Source organism: Heloderma suspectum, chromosome 1 (genome assembly GCF_057233095.1).
Source record: "Heloderma suspectum isolate Gila_16-S chromosome 1, 16-S_ref, whole genome shotgun sequence".
NCBI classification, from domain to species: domain Eukaryota; kingdom Metazoa; phylum Chordata; class Lepidosauria; order Squamata; family Helodermatidae; genus Heloderma; species Heloderma suspectum.
This window is the reverse complement of record NC_139458.1, coordinates 187,187,688-187,209,550: the sequence shown is the minus strand read 5'-3', so window position 1 is coordinate 187,209,550 and position 21,863 is coordinate 187,187,688. Positions and strand designations below refer to the sequence as shown.

At 41.7% G+C, this 21,863-nt stretch overlaps 1 protein-coding gene across 1 annotated transcript in view; it reads right to left on the bottom strand.

Annotated features, from left to right (window-relative positions):
• The window catches only part of METAP1D (methionyl aminopeptidase type 1D, mitochondrial), a 100,609-nt gene that overhangs the window by 40,479 nt on the left and 38,267 nt on the right, over positions 1–21,863 (bottom strand). Inside the window, exons 2-3 of the mRNA XM_084812842.1 lie at positions 5,931–6,100; positions 1,752–1,901 (exon numbers count right to left, since the gene is read on the bottom strand). Of these exons, the coding sequence (XP_084668968.1) occupies positions 1,752–1,901; positions 5,931–6,100 (320 nt within the window). The remainder of the gene's footprint in view (positions 1–1,751; positions 1,902–5,930; positions 6,101–21,863) is intronic.

Sequence of the window (21,863 nt, the reverse complement as noted above, 5' to 3'; positions counted from 1 at the left end):
CGAAATCCACATGTAGGTGAGTGCTGGCATTAAGCAACATTAACGTAAATGGTATTATAAAATATTTACAACTGAAAGATATCAATAAATGTTACAAGTGGAAATAAATTAAAACAGTAAAAATAAAAATAAAATTTATTAAATCACAATGTGGTAGAGATGTGGTATACAAACATAGACTATATTTTTATTTCAGAAATACCATTCAACTTATTAACTCAGTTCCAAAGTGCCATGTTCAAAATGGAAGGCACTTCTGCTCATGCACAGGGAATATCACCAATTCTGTCCGCACCGCAGCTGCAGAACTGCTTGTGCACACTGCATGCCATTCTGGAAGTTACCTAATCCTCAGAAATTGCTTTTCGGGGGGCAAGGGGGCTGCAGCAGGAAGGGGCAGGAAAGCCCTGGTATGTACATGGAACACCCCATACCATGCAGTTCTTTGGATCCAAGCTATTGGAATGAATATGTACAGAAGGACAAAGTTAAAGGGTTGTTATCATTCCTCTTCAGTAGTATGTAGCATGGGCAGTATCCAAGTCGACACTAGGGCTAACATAAATTACATTGCACTACTTTAAGTGACCTCTAGGGCAACGCCAATAGTGTTATAGCTGGTGTGACAGGTTTTCCAAGGACCTGTAGAGCCAATTAACACTACTGATGTTGTACTAGAGGTCACTTCTGCTAGTGCAATGTAATTTGCATTAGTGTTAGAGTCAACATGGATATTATCCCATGTCTGCATGTGACTAAAATTCTCTCTTCTATTTTTAGGGCAGATTTTCAAAAAATATCCTCCATTATCCAGTATTTTGTAAAAGGTTCTTCATAATGTTCTGCCTTTAATAAAATGGGGATAATGAAGAGACTTTACAGAAAAGCAAGTATTCCTGACCTGATGCTGTGGCATGCTTTACAAATCAGTCTGAAGCTCATAATATGCCTACTTACGGGGAAAGGGGAGGCAAAACAGTAAAATTGCTAAGAAAAGAGTGAACAACCCAATCCAATTTACATAAATACACAGCTGAAAATTAGCAAGTGTGAGCAAAGGGATTTGCTTTGTGACTAAACAACAAGAGGCTCTCCTGTGACTTAGGACAAACATAAGCAACCAGGCATGTTGGAATATATATTCAAATGAATTGTATCTCAAACCTTGATAAAACATATTATTAGGTTCATATGTACAGCTATCTACACATGTTTTACAAAGCTTCAGATATGCGATGAGCTGCACACAGCCTTGAACTTGACATGGAATCTGGAATCCAAAAATCCTTTTCAACTTTTTTGGTTTATAGCTCCTATGCCCCATTTTTCCAGCTGACAGCACAGTGCGGTTCCCATATTTTCCTTACAGACACTTAATTTCATCCATTTTTCACAAGGTGAATGCTTGCCAAAAAATGCTTTCAACATACAATCAGAATAGAACAAAGTGCTGACTCACACATACGTATATCTGCTTTAATTGTCATGATTTAATTTGAAATCTGAATTTAGGGTTCTTTGGTGCAGACTTAGACCTGGGGTGGGGGGCAGACGGGGAAGTACACGATAAACCCCACATGGTTCCGTCGAAGCAAGCATGTCAAGGTAAAAAACTCCCCTTTAATCTTTCTGCAGATTAAAAAAAAGATATTTACAGGCAAACTGAAAACAAAATTCCCTGAAAATGTATTATTAAAACTTGAAAAGACTAGAACTGTCCAGGCTCTTTCAGGCCTTAATGTGGTCATTACCTTTAAACTCTTCCTAGCTAGAAGTAGGACGTGACGGGCCAGCTGACAAGCCTGACGAAGCCCTTGAATCTGATCTTCATTCTTAATTTCTATGTAGTCTCCCCAGTCTGGTACAATGCCTGTCGTCACATAGTCTGGCTTCTTTATGTGCTTGGAGAAAAAAGGATTGAAAATGAAGATCAGAAAACGAAGCATGACAATGGGATCATTTTCTCAGATAGAGCCTTCTGCTTCATGGCAGCTTGCCCTTTCAGTCGTCGTAGCGACCTTCCTAAGCCATCAGGGCAAACCCTCAAGGCTGCCTCAGTATTTCTCCCACTGCCCTTTTGAACTTAACATTGCCTGTTACCAGCAGCTCCGATGGTCTGTTAACCTTACAGCACTGAAATTCAAGATACCACAGAAGCGTGGAACTCTGAGGCTTACAACTACTGAAAAGCTCCTCAAAAACCACACTAACTTTTGCTTTGCCTCCTCATTTTTTTAAAAAACAAAAATGTTATATTTTGGACAAAAGCCATTGAAGTATGTTTGATTTTCAATGGACATATACCTAATGTGGGAGGAATCCTGACATCTTTACATAAGCCATAATACTGTAGAAATTGATAGGAATTATGCAGGAATGATGAGGAGCTATACCTACACGTTTAGCAGTTTGCTTTATTTATCTGCATCACAGTACTTTATACACACGCGCGCGTGTGCGCGCACGCACACACACGGATAAATACATACAAGCAAACACACTTATACACTCACACACACACGATTCCTTATCAGCCCTTGAAGGCAAGACAACTACTTACATTTCTAAAATAATAGATGCTAGGCCTCACACCTGCCTGAATATTACACGGTGCTCAGAGGGCTGCCCCCTTTACCTTTTGTGAAGGCGCCCTATGGTGATGTTTTTAGAGGGCTGCAGAGGGAGTACATGATCTGTCTAAAAATAAAAGGAGCCAGGGGGTAAGGCTTGTGCTTTTCATTTAGTTCCCCCCCCCCCACACACACACACACACTTTCCTTTCCCCCATAATATGAGTGCTATTACACCACCTGTTCTGGAAAGCATTTGCCTCTAATTTTCAACTGTATGATGGGAAGGCTGGTTATGGTTACTCTGTTGTGAGAAAAGGCACTGTGCGAAGCATTCTCATCTTTATTATCATTTCTTCACTAGAATAGTATCGCCTCATGGGTAGAGAAAGAGCATCTGTGTACTCCAAAGGGGACACAATGCATCTCTGTGTGCACACAGAGACACACTGCAACACCCATACCTTGGATCTTTTCCAATGGAGGCAGTGTCAGGGAAGGAATAGGTTTTACCTCAGCAGTGTTTCCAAGTGCAGCGTATTGCCACCCTCTCGTTCTCTCCCAAGCTGACAGCAGGATTCCTGTATCCTTGATATGCTCTAAGTGTAACGAAGTGTGTGGCAAAAAGAGCATGTGGGATCCTGGCCATTTCTATATGACGATATTCTAGGATTGTTGATTTTATCAATTTCCTGCCTTGAGCAGGGGGTTGGACTCGATGGCCTTGTAGGCCCCTTCCAACCCTACTATTCTATGATTCTATGATTCTAATGTTAGATGCTTTGATTTTCTTCAAGGGGAAAGTGGCATTTAAAAAAATAAAATACATATGTTAATGAATAAATGAAATAGCTTTGGGCGCTGGCACTGAAGGCAGATTCCAGGGCTGAGCTCTCGTTAACCCTTGCTCAGATTTTGCCTTACCCTGGGGCATGTACTTTTGCTTTCTTTGCCTCATTCATTTGAAGCTGTTCTACAGGTACCTTTATTGCAATGCATGTTCTCTTCTTGCATTGTGGTGCTGCTTGGATGTGTGGGTTTACCTGCCTATGGACAGAGAGTGAGGCCTAGTTCTTATTAGTAGTGGTAAACCTGTGTGACTGCTTTTTACCACTCCAGACTTGCATGTGGACATGACTGAATGCTCCTCCCTACAAAAAAATCCCACTACATAGAAAATTAGCATGTCAGGGAAAAGGCTAGGCTAGAACTCTTCTCCCTGACATGCCAGTTTTGTATATAAAGGGGGGGGGGTTGTATGGAGGACCATACAATCCCCCACTTGCAACCTGAAATAGACACAAGTTCACATATAAATGAAACTGGGCCAGAGCAAGAAAATGTTGCTGCCAAACAATGTTGTTGCGTAACAACAACTTAACTTTTATACTGCACTTTTAGTGAGATTGTTCTCACTATTCCCCATCTGCCTTCTGACCTTAAAAAGGGCAGAAAGGAGCCAAGACTGGCTGGCATCTCAGCACTGCATTGTGGAAACCCAGTGCTCTGGTTATGTGGCTGCCCATGCCAGTCATAGATAGCTGGCAAAGGAGAAGTCAAATCAGAACAGCCACTGCCTAATTAATTTTTTTAAGAGAACGAATTAAACTGTATCAGTACAAATAATTTAAAAACAATCAGACAACCTGTACTCCACAATCTATACAAACCAGTATTCAATGAACATTTTGCCACCACATTTGTCCTGAAGGGAATACCTAATGTATACATAAATACTGGCACCAGCGCTATCACTCACATATAAGATTTTGGAAAACATCTGGGTTTGGGTTCTAGTCCCCCCCACCCCCACCCCCCTGTATTCAAAGCTTCCATAATGGAAGCTAGTAACACTCAGAGGATACAGCGTTAGATTTGAAAGACTAGGATTAAAGCCCAGCCTTGGGGGCCAGGTAGTTGCTTTCACCTGGGAAACTGAAATTAAAGCTAAGACTCTGTGGGAGCATTTCTCAGATCTACAGTTCCTACTGATAATGTAATGGTGACATTCACTCAAAGTAAGAGCCAATTTGAATATTAAATGATTAGTGGGAACTACAGATGGGATAAATACTCACACTTCAGAGACCCTGCTAAAATGGATTAAACATACGGGGTTGAATCCAATGTTAATTGCAACTTAAGTCCTATTCATTTCAATTGGTCTACTCTAATTAGGACTAACATTGGGTACAACCCACGGCAGTCATCTACAATGATCAACCATGGAATTATTGCTGTCCTTGGGCAAGTCACTCACTTAGCTTCAGCTACCCATCTGTAAAATGGGAATTAGAATCTCCAACATCACAGAACAGTTAGAAAGATGAATAAGAATGTAGCCTGTAAGCTAAAAAGTGCTTTATAAATGAAAATACCATGTTTCAGGCTCCCACACCTCCTATCAAATGTCATTCATTTCCATATGATTTTGTTCAAAGTTCTTGGGTAGTCCAGTAAATTCTTTGTCTTTAATTTAAAAACATTTGTTTTTAACTATCCTAACTGCCTGGAAGGTTACAATCCTATGCACATTTACCCTGGAGTACCCATTATTTATAAAAGGGTACATCCCCTTCAACTTAGTGGAACTAATTTCCAAGTAAATCTTCATAAGAGCAGGCTGTATGGCTAAAATCCTAAGCATAGTTAAATGAAAGTAAACCCCACTGAAATCAATAGGACTTATTTTGTGGAAAACTTGCATACGTAGGTTACATATATAATCAAAACTACTACATAACTCAAGTTAGTACTTTCAGTGAACACTGAAAAAGCAAAATGGCAATATGAACACACAGTTTTAAAATCTGGATTCAAAGGGTGAAATATGTCCTTTGTAATTCCAAGAAACTAGTCCTAACCAGTAACAGGAAGGTTTACTTGATAAAGTACATAGTAGGGCAGCTGGTGGACATTTTAATATGCATTTCATTTTAGCTGGAAGCAAATCAACAATACTGGAGGTGGACAGAAATGTTTTTAAGCTTGCCATGTTAAAATGAACACTGAAAGAACCATGACTTTTGCTCAAGTGTGGTCAATTCCCATCGACTTGACTTATAACCAATTGCACAATAACTTTCGTTTTATAAACAAGAGACAAAAAAAATCACATTTGGGTCACGGCAGCTGAAGGAGCATCAGATTTAAATTGGCTGAGAAATTGATTTGGCGCTCTCTTTAGCATAGCAGGGAGCAGAAAACTTCGCGCACCAGTGTTCCAATATCAAATCCCAGCTCTTGGTAACAAAACCATGATTCAAACTCCCAGCTGTTGGGGATGAATGTACTTGATCACTCGTGCAGTCAACTTTTATATTGACTGGAGAAAGGATCAGATAATAGAAATTACAGTACCTTAGGGACTGCATGAGCTGGAGAAACCATAGCTGGCTGGACTATGCTATAAGCAGCATTGCTTTGTCTCCAGAAAGAGAGATATCTTCTTTGATGAATGCTTGACTGCTTATGTAAGTAGATATGATTAACTGATGAAGAGAAAAGTAGTTGACAGCCAGTCACACAACCTGTGAATTGATACAGATATATAGATATAATATCTGCATAACAGGAATGGTTAAATGGCCTTTTATTACCACATTACAATAACATTAAAATATGAACAAAAAACTATGCCTTCTAGAAAGTCCTGCTTTGTTATATCTTTACAAGCACAGCATATTTACAACCACAGAATAGTACTGCTGGGAGTCATGTCAAGATCTTCTAGTCAGACCCCTCAACAGAAGGTTATCTAAACATTTTTAGCCAATTGGCCCATGCAACAGAGCAGGGATGGGCAGAAGGTAGGTCGGGAACTACGAGTACATCTCCAGGTGATTTGCACCAAAGGTTTATGACTTCCAATCGTCTAACAATAACAACTAAACCTCCCCCCCGAACCCCCAAACTTAGGTTTTTGACATAGGACACTTGAGGGAAAACCAGGAATGGATTTTTGAGTGAAACAATTTGTGAATTGGGTTTTGGTACTGATCACAAATTCCTGGGCTGAGCATGTACTCTGTGGCATGCTGTTCCTTCATTCTTGCATATTGTCCTCCTGCCTGACCCCCTATTTTGCACCAGGCTCTGGTTGATGGATCTTCAGGTTCTAGTAAAAAACAAAGTAGATCCCACATTCCTGAAGCCTGCTCAACCCTGCAATAGAGGATCATGATTTAAATTAAGCCACAGTGTATTATGCTCCAATGAAAGATCAGAAGAAACCAAGGTACATCATGTTACAGTTAAGCCAAACCTAGCAACCTTATTCATTGTGGTATAAAGGGATACTTGACATTATCCATTGTTACCAGCCAATACATTCTAGAATAACAATATCTTCCTTTCCTATAAAAAGCAAACTAGTTAGTTCCTGATAACGAACAGCATAGCAATACGAAGAAAATCTCTGCCCACCAGAGGAGCAAAACTTCCAGATAAGGCTCCTTGTTTACCAGGGAAAAGTACTTTCATTCATTTGCTTTGGTTGACTTGAGCAAGTGAATGAAGGGTCTGAGAATTAGGGTACATGTTTTCCATTATCAGGAGCTAACTGGTTTCCTTTTTATAAGGAAGGAGGACTTTTTTACTGCACAATATGTTGGTTGGTAACATTAGAGAAATTCCACTATCTCTGTATAGCAGCCTTATTGATATTTTGGACACTTTTTAGTCATTTATTCTTGTACCCTTATTTACCATTAACCTAAATAGCTCTATCAATCTCAATTTCATTCATCCCTCACTCCCACTACATGGTGTAGAATGATAATATAATGTTACAGAAGGAACACAGATGATGGGTTGGATCCAGAGACATTTGTTGTTGTTTATTCGTTCAGTCGCTTCCGACTCTTCGTGACTTCATGGACCGCAATGGGGCTTTCCTGACTCCTCCCCCTGCACTACAGCCCCCTGTGCCACCCCCCAAAAGCCACTCTTCGGGGTCAAGGGACTCTCTGGAATGGCATGCAATGGTGTACAGGCAGCTGCACTGAGGTAAGGCAGCTCAGGAGAATTCAGCCGGCCTGCCTTGAGCAACCCTTTCCACTTGCTCAAGACATCTCTGGATCCAAGCCACTGTTTGTTATATCAAACTGTTTTACTGTAAACGTGCTAGAAATTACACAATGGAGAAAAAATCAGAGGGATTGGCCAGAGTCTGGTAAACAGTTAGCAAGGATGGAGTGAATGAAGTAATACTTGCAATCTAAAATAACTGAACCCCAGTTATGCCATAGGCCAGCCTTCCCCAACCTGGTGCCCTCCAGATGTTTTAGAACACAACTGCCAGCATTCCTGACCATTGGCCATGCTGGCTTGGGCTGATGGGAGTTGGAGACCAAAACATCTGGAGGATATCAGGTTGGGGAAGGCCGCCACAGGCATAAAGGATCAATCTCTAAAACTGAGAAAGGAGAATGAGAAAGACAGGAGTGGATATACTGATATTCTTTTATTTCATTGAGTGTGTTTACCTTCCAATTAACCACTTGGCCAGGTAAAGACATTGTCTTTATTTAAGACTGAGAAGAATCTAAACCCTTTACTAGGGAGTACAACCCACTGAACTCAATGGGGTTTAATTCTGAGTAAAATGCTTAGGACTGAGTTGCACATGTTTGGATGAAGATAATCAGTTACGTTAGTCATGGCTAATTTAGATTCCATTTATTTCAATGGGTCTACTCCAAGTATGACTAGATCTGGATCCAACCCATTTAGTTTGGAAGTATTAAGTAAACGTCATAGAATGGATTATCTACTGAAGACTTCAAATATAAAAGCAGCTGTGTTTTCCAGCTTATGAGTACCCACCTTTTCAGAGATATAAAAAACCCTCAATGATAAAAAATAATAATTAAGAAGACTTTAATACATTGTGTAGAGTTATTTCCATGTTGATCCCCCAGTTTTTCTTTATTCCATCTTCTTGTCCAGTTCAACAATTCGCTTAAAATGTTTAAATTTTTAGTTTTAGGATATGTTGGGGGAAAACTTGGTTTTGTTTGTTTTCTTCAAGGATACTAGCTTTGGAGTTCTACCTATTTTTTTCCTGCAAAATACACCCTTTGTAGCTATGGTGGAGAAATTTTCCCTTCCACATTTATAAAATATTTGGCTTCTTTTATACTTCCTTCCCCGTCTTGTATTCCATAGAACATATGAAATGCAGAAGCTTGTCCTTCACCCATTTATTTTAATTAGAGCAGTGGGGCACTCCTTTCAAGAGCCCAAAAAATACAGAACAAAAGGCCTGGATGAATAGGAGCTGCCATTTTAAGAATTTCTGCAGGGTTCATAATGTTCTTTCCAGATTTTGACAAGTGGCAAGTAAGCGAAAATTGCTTAGATTTGTATAGCACCTCACAGGACGACAGAAGCCCAACATTTTACCAGCAACTTTCTCCTCTCCATTATCCCACAAGCATAGTATATGGACTAATGGGACAGGAATGGAGGAGGAGAGCTGAAATCCAGTTCTTGTAAGCAAGCAAGGGGACGCTGTCTGGTAATTAAGGAAAAGGGGGCTGCTGCTTATGTTAATTCAACAGATTTTTGGGATGACTCCTATGTCTGTAAAGATGTCTGGCAGGGACATGAGTAACAGACATATGTGACACAGAGTTCAACAGACTCATGAAAAATGGATGCCTTGAACATGGCCAACAGTTCACAAATCTGTCAGAAAGCCAGTTGTATATACATAATATTTCACTGATGCACGCTATGTGTAGCCATAGAAAAGAGATATCAGCCCATGCCTGCAAAACGCAATACGAAGTGCAGCTCTGAAGAAGAAAAACTTGCTATGTACAGTGATGTAAACATAAAGGCCACAGTCCAGAGTACCACGAGAACTATGGAAGGCTGTACATCACCAGTTGCATTCACGGTTAAAGAGAGTGGTGGGGGCGGAAAACACAACCATTTCTCGACTCCTGTCAGCTCTCTGTAAAAGTGGAAGCAGCAATAGCAGCAGGAAGGGGGGCTGAGTATGGATTCTTGGCATCCCTTGGCCCCTCTTGCTCCCACATTTCAGATGGACTCTGTGAGGTCCACAGCTTGTCTATTCTTCCCTTTGCACAGACTGCTAGTGTTTTCAGTGTCTTCTCTTCCCAACTGGGAATGTGGTCTTTGCTCCTCAGTCATGCATGGGAGCGGCTATTGCATTCAGAGCAATAGCTCCAAAAGGAGACCTCCAAAGGAGCCCCACTTGGGCAGTCAGATAGGCACACTCTCCATAAAGATGCATTCTGTGATGATTACACTCTAGCAGGGGCCATAAATTTCAGTGGGGCACTACAGTAGTGCTTTTTTTGACTTCCACTTAATTCGCCTTATGGCTAATTACAAAGGGCATATATGAAAAAGCAGCTCTTAAAACAAAAAAAAGCAACTTCCATTATGATTTCTTATAAGAGCAAAAGACCATTTTATTGCCTTTATAGCAGCAAATCTGTCTCAAGCCTCTTGCCATCATCTCTCCACCTCCTTTTGTGACTCCTTCCTTTTGTCTTCACCCTGTACCACCACCCTGCCCAAGACTGGCCATTGACCATGAGTGGCCAAATCTGATCTCATGGCTGCCTGAATCTATTTCTGATTGTAATTACATTAGATAGTAGCGCTTTCCAGTATACAATATGCTTCACATTATTATTTCATTTTTCTCACAACTAATCTGTGAGTTCAGTTAGAGCAGGGGTTGGCAATTTACAGTGCTCCAGATGTTTTGGCCTACAACTCCCATCAGTCCCTTCAGCCAGCATAGCCAACTGTGCGTGATAATCAGAGTTGTAGGCCAAAACATTTGCAGGACCACAATCTGCTCTCGTTTAGACTACTGTAATGTGCTCTACATGGGGTTACCCTTGAAGACGGTTCAGAAGCTGCAGCTGGCACAGAACGCGGTGGCTCGCCTGATTAAAGGCAGCCGCCAGTGAGATCACATCACTCCGGTGCTGAAGGAGCTGCACTGGTTACCAGTTGTTTTCCAGGCCAAATTCAAGGTGTTGGTTTTGACCTTTAAAACCCTATACGGTTCCGGCCCAGCCTATCTCAAGGAGTGCCTCCAGCAACACCAGACAGGCCGCTTAACAAGATCAGCCTCGGATGGCCTTCTCTCTGTCCCATCAGCCAGGACAGCTAGGCTGGTGAAGACGAAGGGGAGGGCCTTCTCTGTGGTGGCCCCCACTCTGTGGAACTCCCTCCCTAGGGAACTCCGCCATGCCCCCTCTTTAATGAGCTTCCGCCATGCATTAAAAACATGGTTGTTCAGGCAGGCATTTGAGGTGGGCTAAGGTAATTTTAGAAATGTGATGTTTTTAATGTTGAATTTTATTGTATAAATTGTTTTTATTGCTGTACATCGCCCAGAGTGGCTGGGTGACCAGCCAGATGGGCGACAGATTGATTGATTGATTAAATAAATAAATAAATAAATGTGCCCTCCTCTGGGTTAGAGACTGAAATAGACCAACGTCTGCAGGCCTCCTAGTGAGCTTTATATAATGCATCATACCCCACTATTTTCCCCATACATCCCTGATCCCGCAAGATTTGCCCAATCCTGCATCTCTGCCTTGCCAAGACTTTCTCCTGCCTATCCTGTCAATGTCCAAGTTTAACATGCAGACGATGGATATCTTTAACTTCTTATCTTTTATCTTCTTACGACTTCCCCTGTCTTATAAGTCTCATTAGTCTCAGTCTTGGGGCCGATCTTTGATTCCACTTTCCTTTCCACATTCAAGCCTTTATCAAGTCCTGCTGTTGTGGTTCCTGCTGCTGCAGCATCTCCAAGAACTTCCTTCTTCTATCTGTATACAGCTAATGCCCAAACCATTGTCTGGTTGGTCCCCATCTGGACTACAGAAGCCTGCTCCAGCTGGCCTTTTCTCCTGCCATCTATTTCCAGTCTTCAGTGGATTCAGAATGTCTTTGCTAGGCCCCTCTTTTAGGGACAAAACAGACATTACTTTAAGTCATAGAATCATAGGGTTGGAAGGGGCCTACAAGACCATCAGGTCCAACTCCTTGCTCAGTGCAGGAAGCCTGATTCCCAAGCGGTCTCCCATCCAAGTACCAACCAGGGCTGACCCTGCTTAGCTTCCAAGATCAGACGAGATCAGGCACATCCAGCCCTCTGTGTCTAGCAATGACGTGGTGGGGTGTTTTTGTTTTTGTTTTCATTTTTACTCTAGAATAAATGTAATAGGCCTGATTTGGAATTTAGAAGTCCCCACTACCCAGTATGCTAAGTTCCTGATCCAGATTGGAGCCCCTGCAGCTCCTCTAGTGTAAAAATGCAAAAAGAAAACAAAAGATGTACCTGCTAAATACAGATTTAAAGTAAAGTCTGTTTGGCCCTTAATCTTGGTGTTACAACTACATCTGTCCTCTCTTGTGTACATTGCACTACAATAAAAATATTCTTCAAAGTAACCCAAATTCTGTGCTTAAAATGCTAAATTATGTGATTTGTATAAATTATGCAACATAAACACATGTGTACGATTTGCTTAATTTGCATAATTTATTCTGCTAATCACAGGTGAGGCAAAGCTATACCGTGTACAAGTTCTCATTTGCTAACAACTGAAAATTCTTCTTCAACCCCCATCTTGCTTCTAAGATTATCAGGCATTGCTCACATACTTCTAGATCCATCCTTTTCAAACATTTATTTTTAATTGAAGCCATTATTCACTGGATGCTGAATTCTCTGCTCAATATGAAACTCTGCACTGATGCAGTAAATCTCATGACAGAGGAATACATGTAGACCTGTCTTCTAATCCTGCTTTGTAAACCTCAATATCACTTCTCTTTGTACCCCAATTCGTCTCCTCCCTTATCGCATCTGCTCCCAGTTCCATTATCTCTTCCTACTTCTGTTCTCCTACTATTGGCATTGCCACATCCTCTCTAATCATCAAATCACTTTCGCATGCCCCTTGATGTTCCTCCTTGAAACACCCTCACCTCATCATACCTGAACTCTGACGGAGTTCTCACACCATCCACTCAATGTACTGTCAATGCTTGACCTATCCTACAATGGTTTCCCCAAACCAATGAGAGCTATGTGTATACACAAAAGCAAGAATGACATGCACAAAACAGCGCTAAGCACGAGGTTCCCAGTCTTGAATATCTGGATCTAGCACTTTGGGCTCTGTGCACTGGTTCATGATCCTACACTGAGAAATACATGAACAATGCCAAAGAGAGAGTCAGCATGGTCAGCTGTGATTACATCAATCACCTTTTTTGGAGGAGCCATGACCGGCTCCTTGCTTCTAAAGTAGTGGGGTGGGGGGAGGTTGGGAACCCATCCCTCTTAACAGATGATCAGTAAGTGGAAATCACCAAGTATTTATTGTGTGCACATAGCTCTGTAGTGATGCCTGTGGGCATTATTCATCCTGCTGCTTTACTCTGCACAGTGCCTAGCACATCATTGATGTAAACTGTTAAGCCGCACTAACATCAATCCGTGTAGCCAGTTCATATAACTATTGCACTGGCTATCAACAGAAAAAGGGGTGGAGCCCAAATGCCTGCAGCATCACTGAAATATTTTGGATGGGAGCTGCACATAGTGCACCAGTTGATCAGTGATTACTTGATACAGCAACCCAACTCACCCCTTTTTGTTATTGTGCCATTTCTTTTAAACGGTAAGCCTGCGGGAAGGGACTGTCATGTTTTTATTGACCTTATGTAAGCCATTTTGGGAACCATTTCAGCTGAAGAGTGGAGTAAAAATCCTTGAAATTAGGGGTGGGAAACCCCTTTCAGCCCGAGGGACAAATTCCATTTGGGAGAAGCTCTCAGGGGCCACATTCCAGTGGTGGGTGGGGCTGAAGGCAAAAGCTGTGGAGCCAAAGGCAAATGGATCTGGGCCAAAAATACCACACTGTTTTAGCATAAAGCTCTCACTGCCAATAACTAAGCCTCTGCAGAGGCATTTCAACATTTTAGAATGGGGGAAAACTGCACAAAAGCCAGGAAACCATCGAACGATCCGTGGTTGGGGGAAAGGAGTGTGGCCATCTGGGGAACCAGGGCGGGCCAGACCGGGGCACCAGATGGGCTGGATTGGGACCCTGGAGTGGAGATTCTGCACCCATGCTTTAAATAAAATAAATAATGGAAGATATGTAGGTGGTTAATCTAAATAAAAACTACATCCAAAGAAAATCTATCCAGGTCTACTCGGACCAAGGCTACAGTCTTATGTGCACACTTACTTGAGAGTACACCCTGTTGAACAGTGGGACCTACATCTGCATAAACATGCATGGGATTACACTGTAAATCTTTTAACTTAAAAGTATGTTGTAAATCAGGCTACACTGACCCATTCATCACAGAAATGTGTATCAGAGTTTTGCTATCTAAGTAGTCATGTGCTGTCAAGGTGCCCAACCTGACTGTGCATAGGCTCTTAAAGATGGACAGAGAAAAGAAACAAACACACCTTTCATTTATATTACAAGTGACTTCATGAGCTAGCACAGTCTAAAAATCAGAGAACTGGACTTGAGTTTAAATCCCTGCTCAGACATAGATCTTGCTTTTGTCAAGCCATACTGTTGGCTGAGTTGCTGTAAAGATGGATTAGGATGATAAAGCAACCTACAGTTTATAAACATTTACTAAGCACCCAATGGGAATCTGTTTGTTAGTTGACCCTGGACAAGGAGCACACATTTGACACACAGAGTTCTCATATTTTTTACCCCAAAGAGGGCGCGCTACAAGTAAGCAACCAAAGGACAGGATAATGTAGAAAATTATTCCAGTAATTGTTAATTATGTGCCACATTCAAGGGATAAGTTGCATTAAAATCCTGATCCTGTGCAAGTAGCAGAGCACAGGATTGTGTTCAGGGCTCCAAGGACTGGCACAAGGGCCGCTCTCATCATCACCTTGCTTCGGCGGGAGGAAGAGCAAGCACTGCCCCCTGCAGTAAAGCAGAAGGTATCAATCCCGCTATTCTAAGGACAAAGCAGGAGTACCACACTAGGGGCTTGTGGGACAGGCATAGATGGGAGTCAGGCTGCTTATGCTCCATCCTAAAGCCAATGGATTAAGTCCTCAGCTCCCTCTTGTGACTGCCGCAAGCTGTAGCAAGGCTTCCCCCCTTGCTTTTAATGGCAAGCGGGATGCAGCTTACAGCCCTAGTTCATTTGTCTCTCACAGGAAGCTGCAGCAGCTGCTGTAGCACAAGCAAAGACTTGTGATGCAAGAGCTAGCCCAGAATAGGATCAGGCAGCACAGCATACGAAGAAGCATCTTGTCACAAATGTATAAAATAAACGTGTGTAAAGTAAAACCTTAATTATTTCCCCTGTGTTCCCATGAGATGATATAACTTAAGAAGACATGGATTAAAAAGAGTGTGCGTGGGAAATCAATATGCGGACGCCTTTAAGAACAGCAGAAATCCTGATCCCCATCAGCAGGTTTTCTTTATGAAGAATACTCTTCTAAAACCTCCAGATCTACTCTCCATTTCCAACCTTCTAACATTCACAGCCAATTTGATACACTAACATCATCAGCCACTAGAGACAAGAGCCACTGTCTGTGTTCCCCAATCCAGTTCACACAAACTATGTCCCCCGCTTTAAACACATCTAACCCATTGTCAAATTCTGTTTACTCCTGTTTATTCTTAAACTGACAGCCCCTCATGCATTAAACTGTTTAGTGTCCTGAAATGTACATATCAGGAAGGATGAAACACTGGTTTAAGAATTGAATGCGTTGTTATATATAATTCCTCAAGTCCATTGATTTATCAGTGACACTGAATTCCTGCTCCTGGTACAGTTTTAGTTTAAAAATGCTTCCACAGGGGAATTGTTATAAGCTTCACGGGGAGAAAAAAAGCAAAATTTAGCATTCTTGATGATGGAAAATGTCCTTAAAAATGGTGTAACATGGAACATTAACCACCTTTACCTAGGGACTGCAAATCCATGGCAGAAATTTTGACAAATCAAATCTTTACAATGTTCTATAATACGAATTACCAGAGTTCAAAAATAAATAAATCAGCAAGTGTTTTTTAAACTGCTTGGAGGAGAACTATCCACAATCACAAAGAATCAGAATATAATGTTTGCATGTCTTTTGTAAGTGCTCAACCCCCCCGCCCCCCCCCCCCCAGGATATCGTCCAGTGATATTAATTAGTATTTATTTGGGGAGTTTTCCTCTTCAGCAATTCACACACACACACACACACACCCCACACACAATAATAACCTTTTATGAAAACTACACTTGATTATCTTTTAACTGATTCGACTAAAGGAATTGAATGGAGAACTGGACTGATGAGGATGAGGATGATGGGGATGAGTAGATTGTTTTAATTTTTCAGCAGGTGGCATGCCCTACATTTATTAGCCTTTTTATTGCAGGTCTATTTTAATTGTTATCTGTTCACGCATGCTACACTATATAATAAAATGTTCCCATTTCACTCACTGAGTAGTAAGGATTTTTATGTGTACTTGCATAATGACCCTTAATTAAGCTGATTTTAGTAATTCAAATGTGACTTTTCTTCCGGTCAACAAGATCTGCCCCCCCCCCCCCCAAGACAACACGGCCACAAGAGAAGGGTTGGCAATGACTCCTTTTAAAGTGTTTCTTATTTAACAGTAGCAAGAATAATTGCTTTATGTTTTAGAGAGCTGTAACATAGTCCATCAATAACTGGAACTAGATGTCCACATTATTTTCAGCACACATTAGTGCAAGTGCTCTCATGTTTCATCAAGCTATTAAAACCTGTTTAGTTAACCTTTAAATCAGGCTGCTGAAAATTTGCCACAGCAGAATCCACAGTGCAAATAAAGGCAACAACTAATTAAATAATATGTATTTTATCCATCTATTTATCTGTATACCCACACACACACATAACAAAGGATCTGAATATTCTAAAATACTAAATTGTATTTCTAATAGCAGTTACAAATACCAATTATGTACCACATATCAAACCATTTATTTTTTAAAAATTGAACCAATATCCAGTACAATGGCCCATTAATCTATCATATATAAGCAACTGATTACTGGTTGAACAAAGATTTGCTTAATCAAGCATAACATGATTAGCTATTTCCAAGATTGTTGTGCTGACTTATGCCAAATATTGCCCACTAGTGTTTGATCTGAATTCCAAATTGTTCGGCAATTTTTTTAAAAGAACTAATGTGCGAACTCCTATAAAGTTTTGTTTATATGTTTAGCCCATTGAAACATTGCACAAAAGAAATAAGCACACAAGCTCCCCTGCCTCGTGTTTTTAAATTTAAAAAAAACTTTCCTGATGAATTTGAGTGTGTGTGCGTGTGTGTGTATATATGTATTTATGTATGTATGTATATGTGTGTGTGTGTGTGTGTGTGTATATATATATATAAATAAATAAATAAAAAAAACCTCTTTTGCAACAGGTTTGATTTTTGAGTTTGCTACAGGTTGAAAAAGAAAGCAGACTATGGGCTCCAATAAATTAAACTGGAATGTGCAAGTTTTTATTCTTAACTCTAGGTTTTCCAAAGGTCATTCAGTGGTTTAAATGGTCAAAACTGAGATACCAACTGTTGCAATAGAATCTAAGAAATAGGAAAGGCCCAAAGCACTCAGCGATATACTGATGTTGCCGGATCTGTGTTATATTGCGGGGGGGGGGGGGGGAGGGATATGTGCACATGTCCTTGAAAACCACACCATGAAAGATTAAAGGTTCTTTGCAACTCTGTGTAACCTGTGCAAGAGAAGTAGGGCTCACATTTCACACGCAATAACCTGTGCACTGGCAGAAGAAAAGAACAACACAGGGAGTGCCTCGGGCAGAAGCTTAAACTGATTGGGCAAAGAAGGAAGACAAGAGCTCTTGAAATTAAACAAAAGCAAATTCGCCCTGTTGACAGATGTTGGTTACATCAAAGCAATGAAACCATTTTTTCCCCCCTCCTTGGTAGCTAACTAATACTACCTCATTATCTGTATACCCAGAAGCTACCATATCTTAAATCAACTTTCTGCACGTCTTTTTTTTTTAATCAGTATAAATTTTGTAGAAGAAGAGCCTTAGTTAAGCAGGCTTATTTTAAACAACAAAGCATTCACATGGTCATGTCTGCACACTCGTGCTGGTCACGCCATCCTCAGCCCTTTACTTCCAGGGGTTAACTGCTCTGGCAGCCAAATAAAACACTGTGAGAGCCGTGCAATTACAGATACAGTCAAAGGGCAGGCTCTATTTTGAAATCTATTTGCACAGACAAGGTCTTCCAATTTAACTTACAGGAAACAAGCTGGTAAAGAGAGTCTCTTTTCTCCAGATGCTTTCCACCCTTTTCCTCCATGGCCGGAAATCATGACTATGGACAGGCCCCTCAGAAGAAATGTTTAGCCCCAAGGAAGACAATTCTCATGTGTTTCTTCCCCTCTCCCTCCACCCAACTCTCCAGAAACCGTAGCCTCTAGAGCCCTACCCAGGGGGTCCCAGATGCCTGATCCAACAACAGGCCAGAACTCTCCCATCCAGTCTGCTTCCCTTGTGAATCTATACTGGGGCACCAAAAGAAACAATCCCCTGGGAGTCTGCTTAACCTTTCGTGCTCTCACAGGCTTTTGACTTCTTGGGATTGTAAGAAAACCTATACATATAATTAATCAAAAGGACCCCTACATCACAGGCTTTTGAGATTTGCACAGTGTCAGCTTCAGGTTTGGGGGGGATCAGGCAATACACCCTTCCTTGCCACTGTCACAGCTACCCATTCACTTGCCCTCTTCCTCCGGGCCCAATCTAAACAGCACAACTGCCCAGAGATACGGTGCAAGGCAGGTGAGAATGCTGCTCCACCTCCTTGCTCTTGTCACTGCTCGCCCTCTCTCATGGCGAGGGAAAACAAACAGGCCACAACACCATGCAGCCACTGCTGCAGCCACATCTGCATACAAACACAGAGGCTGGAGGATGGGGGGCAAGTGTTAAGAACCTGCATGGCCCAAGGGACAGAAGCCTGGAGCAAGACCTGGGCTGAAGTCCCCTATCTCTAATTGATTCAGTCAATATATAGTGTCAGGCCAAGCAGTATTTTACGCAACCAAGTCCTAAACTTGTTGAAAAACAGGACTTGCCTTAGTGCTGCAGCCTCAGTCTCAATTCACAAAACCAGCAATACACCTCAGTGGCTTTGTATTATGTCTGTGCATGTGTGGAATCCTTGCCTCAATAGCTCCATCCTTACTACGTAAATCTCCCATGCTGAGTTCTGGTTCTTGGTGTGATAGTAGCGTGTGTCATGGCAATGCGCGCCATGTGTGTGTGTGGGGTGTCACAAAAATATACATATACATATACTGTATGTGCAGTTCCCATAGCACACAATACTGTCACACTAGGATGCAGAACCCAAGGTGGGGGATTTCCATAGTCAGGATGGAGCTTCTGAGGAACCAGGGGCTGGCTCAGCCTTCAGTGGCTCCCACTGACTTCTATGGGATAAAATATATGGGGCTACAATCTGGGACACAGTGGAAAGACAAGAGCAAAACCTGATCTTCAACCCATACTGTGGTTACCTGACACAAGTTTAGCTCCCGCTCCAGTGGTGACCCAAGAACCAGTGATGTCCCTGTCTTTCTCCCATGCAAGTGAGTGAGTGGCTGCCCATTCACTCCTACATGGAAAAATAAAATAAATCCCTCCAAGGCAGCTTACAAGTAAAATCAAAATACAAAAATAAAATCACTATAAGGCAATGTCAAAACAAAAACTCATCCCAATCCTTTCCACAGGGCAGTTGGTGTTAGATGGCCCTGTGGGGAGGACGGGGTCAGTCCAGTTGGAGCAGGTGCCCAAGGATGGTTTTTACCTGCCTGCCTCAGGTCTGACGGGGGCAGAACTGCATCTCACAAACAGACCCAAGGGTTTCTCTAATACACAGGTCCTATAATATGCACAGCTCCTTCCCACCAACTCCCTGCCCCCCATCAAAATGGCTAGAATTCTGGTTAGACATGATACGTTTGACTTAATTAAAATAAAATACAAAGTGATGGCTGGGAGACCTAGCAGCGAAATTAGCAATTTGCATCACACATGTAAAGCAGGCTCCCTACAGCATTGTCTTTGTGAACTAAGTCAGTTCCTTATTTAATCCAGTGGCCAACTGTTTGATTGGACAGGATTGTGTTTACTTTTAAGTGATTGCTTAATCAGCGAATGAGACTGAAAGAAATGGACTTGCCCAAGTTCACTTTACTACGAATATGTACCATGCCTGAGTTGAGAGAGGAGCCTGGGCCAAGGCAAGCATTATTCAGTGTGCCATGAACAACTACTAGTAGCCTCAGGCTAGACTTCTAAGGTGTGCCTATTAATATCATGTTCTGCTATCAGGGCTGGGTGCCTCTGGTGAGTTTTTGTTGCCCTAGAACACTGAATTAAGAATTGCCGTTCCACCTTATTATATACTGAACAGCATAACAATACATATTAAATTATCAAGACTTGACTGGAGAAGCGTTTCTCATTTGTGTTTTGTTGTTGTTGATCCTCCTCCTCTCCTTTATATCTGCAACTCTGTCCTTGTCCTAAGCAGCCAGTGGAGATCTAAAGGCTCTCACTGTGTCCTCTGGGATGCAGGAACTATCACCAAGTCAACGACCCACGAAGTTGTCCCTGTGTCCCTCCTCCTAAATTGAGTTCCTCCCCAAGACTTTCACACAACTGAAGCAGGTGCCCCTGGAATTTTGGCACCCCAGATGATTACCTAGTTTGCCTCTATAGTTGGCCTGGTCCTGGGTCCTGGACATTTCTTCAAGTATTTGTATATGGCCTTCGGGGGAGACAAGGTAACAGGCAGATCAATGGCAGCTGAACTTTTTGGCAAGCATGCCACAAGTCAGATCCAAAGTATGTGAAAGCATCATTCCAGTACACACTCCAGTACACATCCATGGTGTTCCTATCCTCCCCACCTCCATGCCTTGGTATGGTTTTGACTCTAGCCTACTTTGCCAAGAAGCTGGCAGCAGAGCACTGGAGAAGAAAGCGTATTGGCCTGACTATACCATAGCCAGGCCTACAGGCCTTTCTGTGCCTGTTTAAGAATACAATAAATCCCTGCTCCTGTGCCACAGGAAGTACTCATACTGCAGGTTGGCCACCCATGATGTTTAATGGACTGCCAATCTCACCTAGTAGGAATATTCTCATGACCACACAAGTTGATGGGACTATCAGGGCCAGATTTTTAAACCAGACATTATTAAGGCTCCTGGACAGCCTGAAACTGAGCAGGACTTGTCTGGACACTCTTCTCAGTGAACATGAAGCTTTGCTACTGACAACAGTAGGAGCAGAGCTAGGCATTCTTTATTGGTAGCATGCAAATAAAAGTTGCTGTGACTGTAAACAACTATGTTAAAACTCAGCAGTCATTTTCACATCTACTAGCATAGCTTATTTTGATTTCTTCAATTCCATTTTCAACATTCATGCTGAGATCACGACATCTTTGAGAATAATGCAGTTCTTCTGTGACCCATTGTGCAATACAAGCCAAAGAGACTAGGTTGTTGTTGTTTTTTTAAAAAGTCGCTGTCCTAGAAGAAGGTAAGCTGGAAAACTCGGGCAAATCAGAACTCTACTATGTACAGGAAGGATGACAGCCTAAGGGTACTCTAGTCCAATAATAACAACATTCAAGTAATAGTGCCTGGGTCATGACAAACCATGACCCTTCCCCAGAGTTCTTTCAGGAAGTTGGCTTGGAGCCACCTTTTATCAATAGCAATTGATACTGTGCAACTTTAACAAGCCTAGAGAAAGACGGAAGACGTCTCATTTTACACCCTTAAAAATAAATCCCCCAAATCTTCCATTGATGAATCCCCCAGTAGTTGTACATCCAAAAAAAAAAACAAAACACGACAGTAAGATCAGTTAATTTAATGCTTCACTGAGCAAAACATGAAGCCGCCAGGGAGTATGTATGGAATATAACCAAAGCAAAGTATTGTGAGCCTATTCTATTCATTCATTCACCAAAGGGTTTTCATTGTCTATTAATAAAAGTGTGACTAGAAGTAATGCTCTTTCTATTTTTAACAACCAGGATTCTTAACATTTTTTTTAACACCACAAGCATTTCTTTGATGGAAGATATCTATCTTTACAGTCAACATAGGAAAAAGGATTACTCAGAAAGCAAAAATGCAGTATTTACA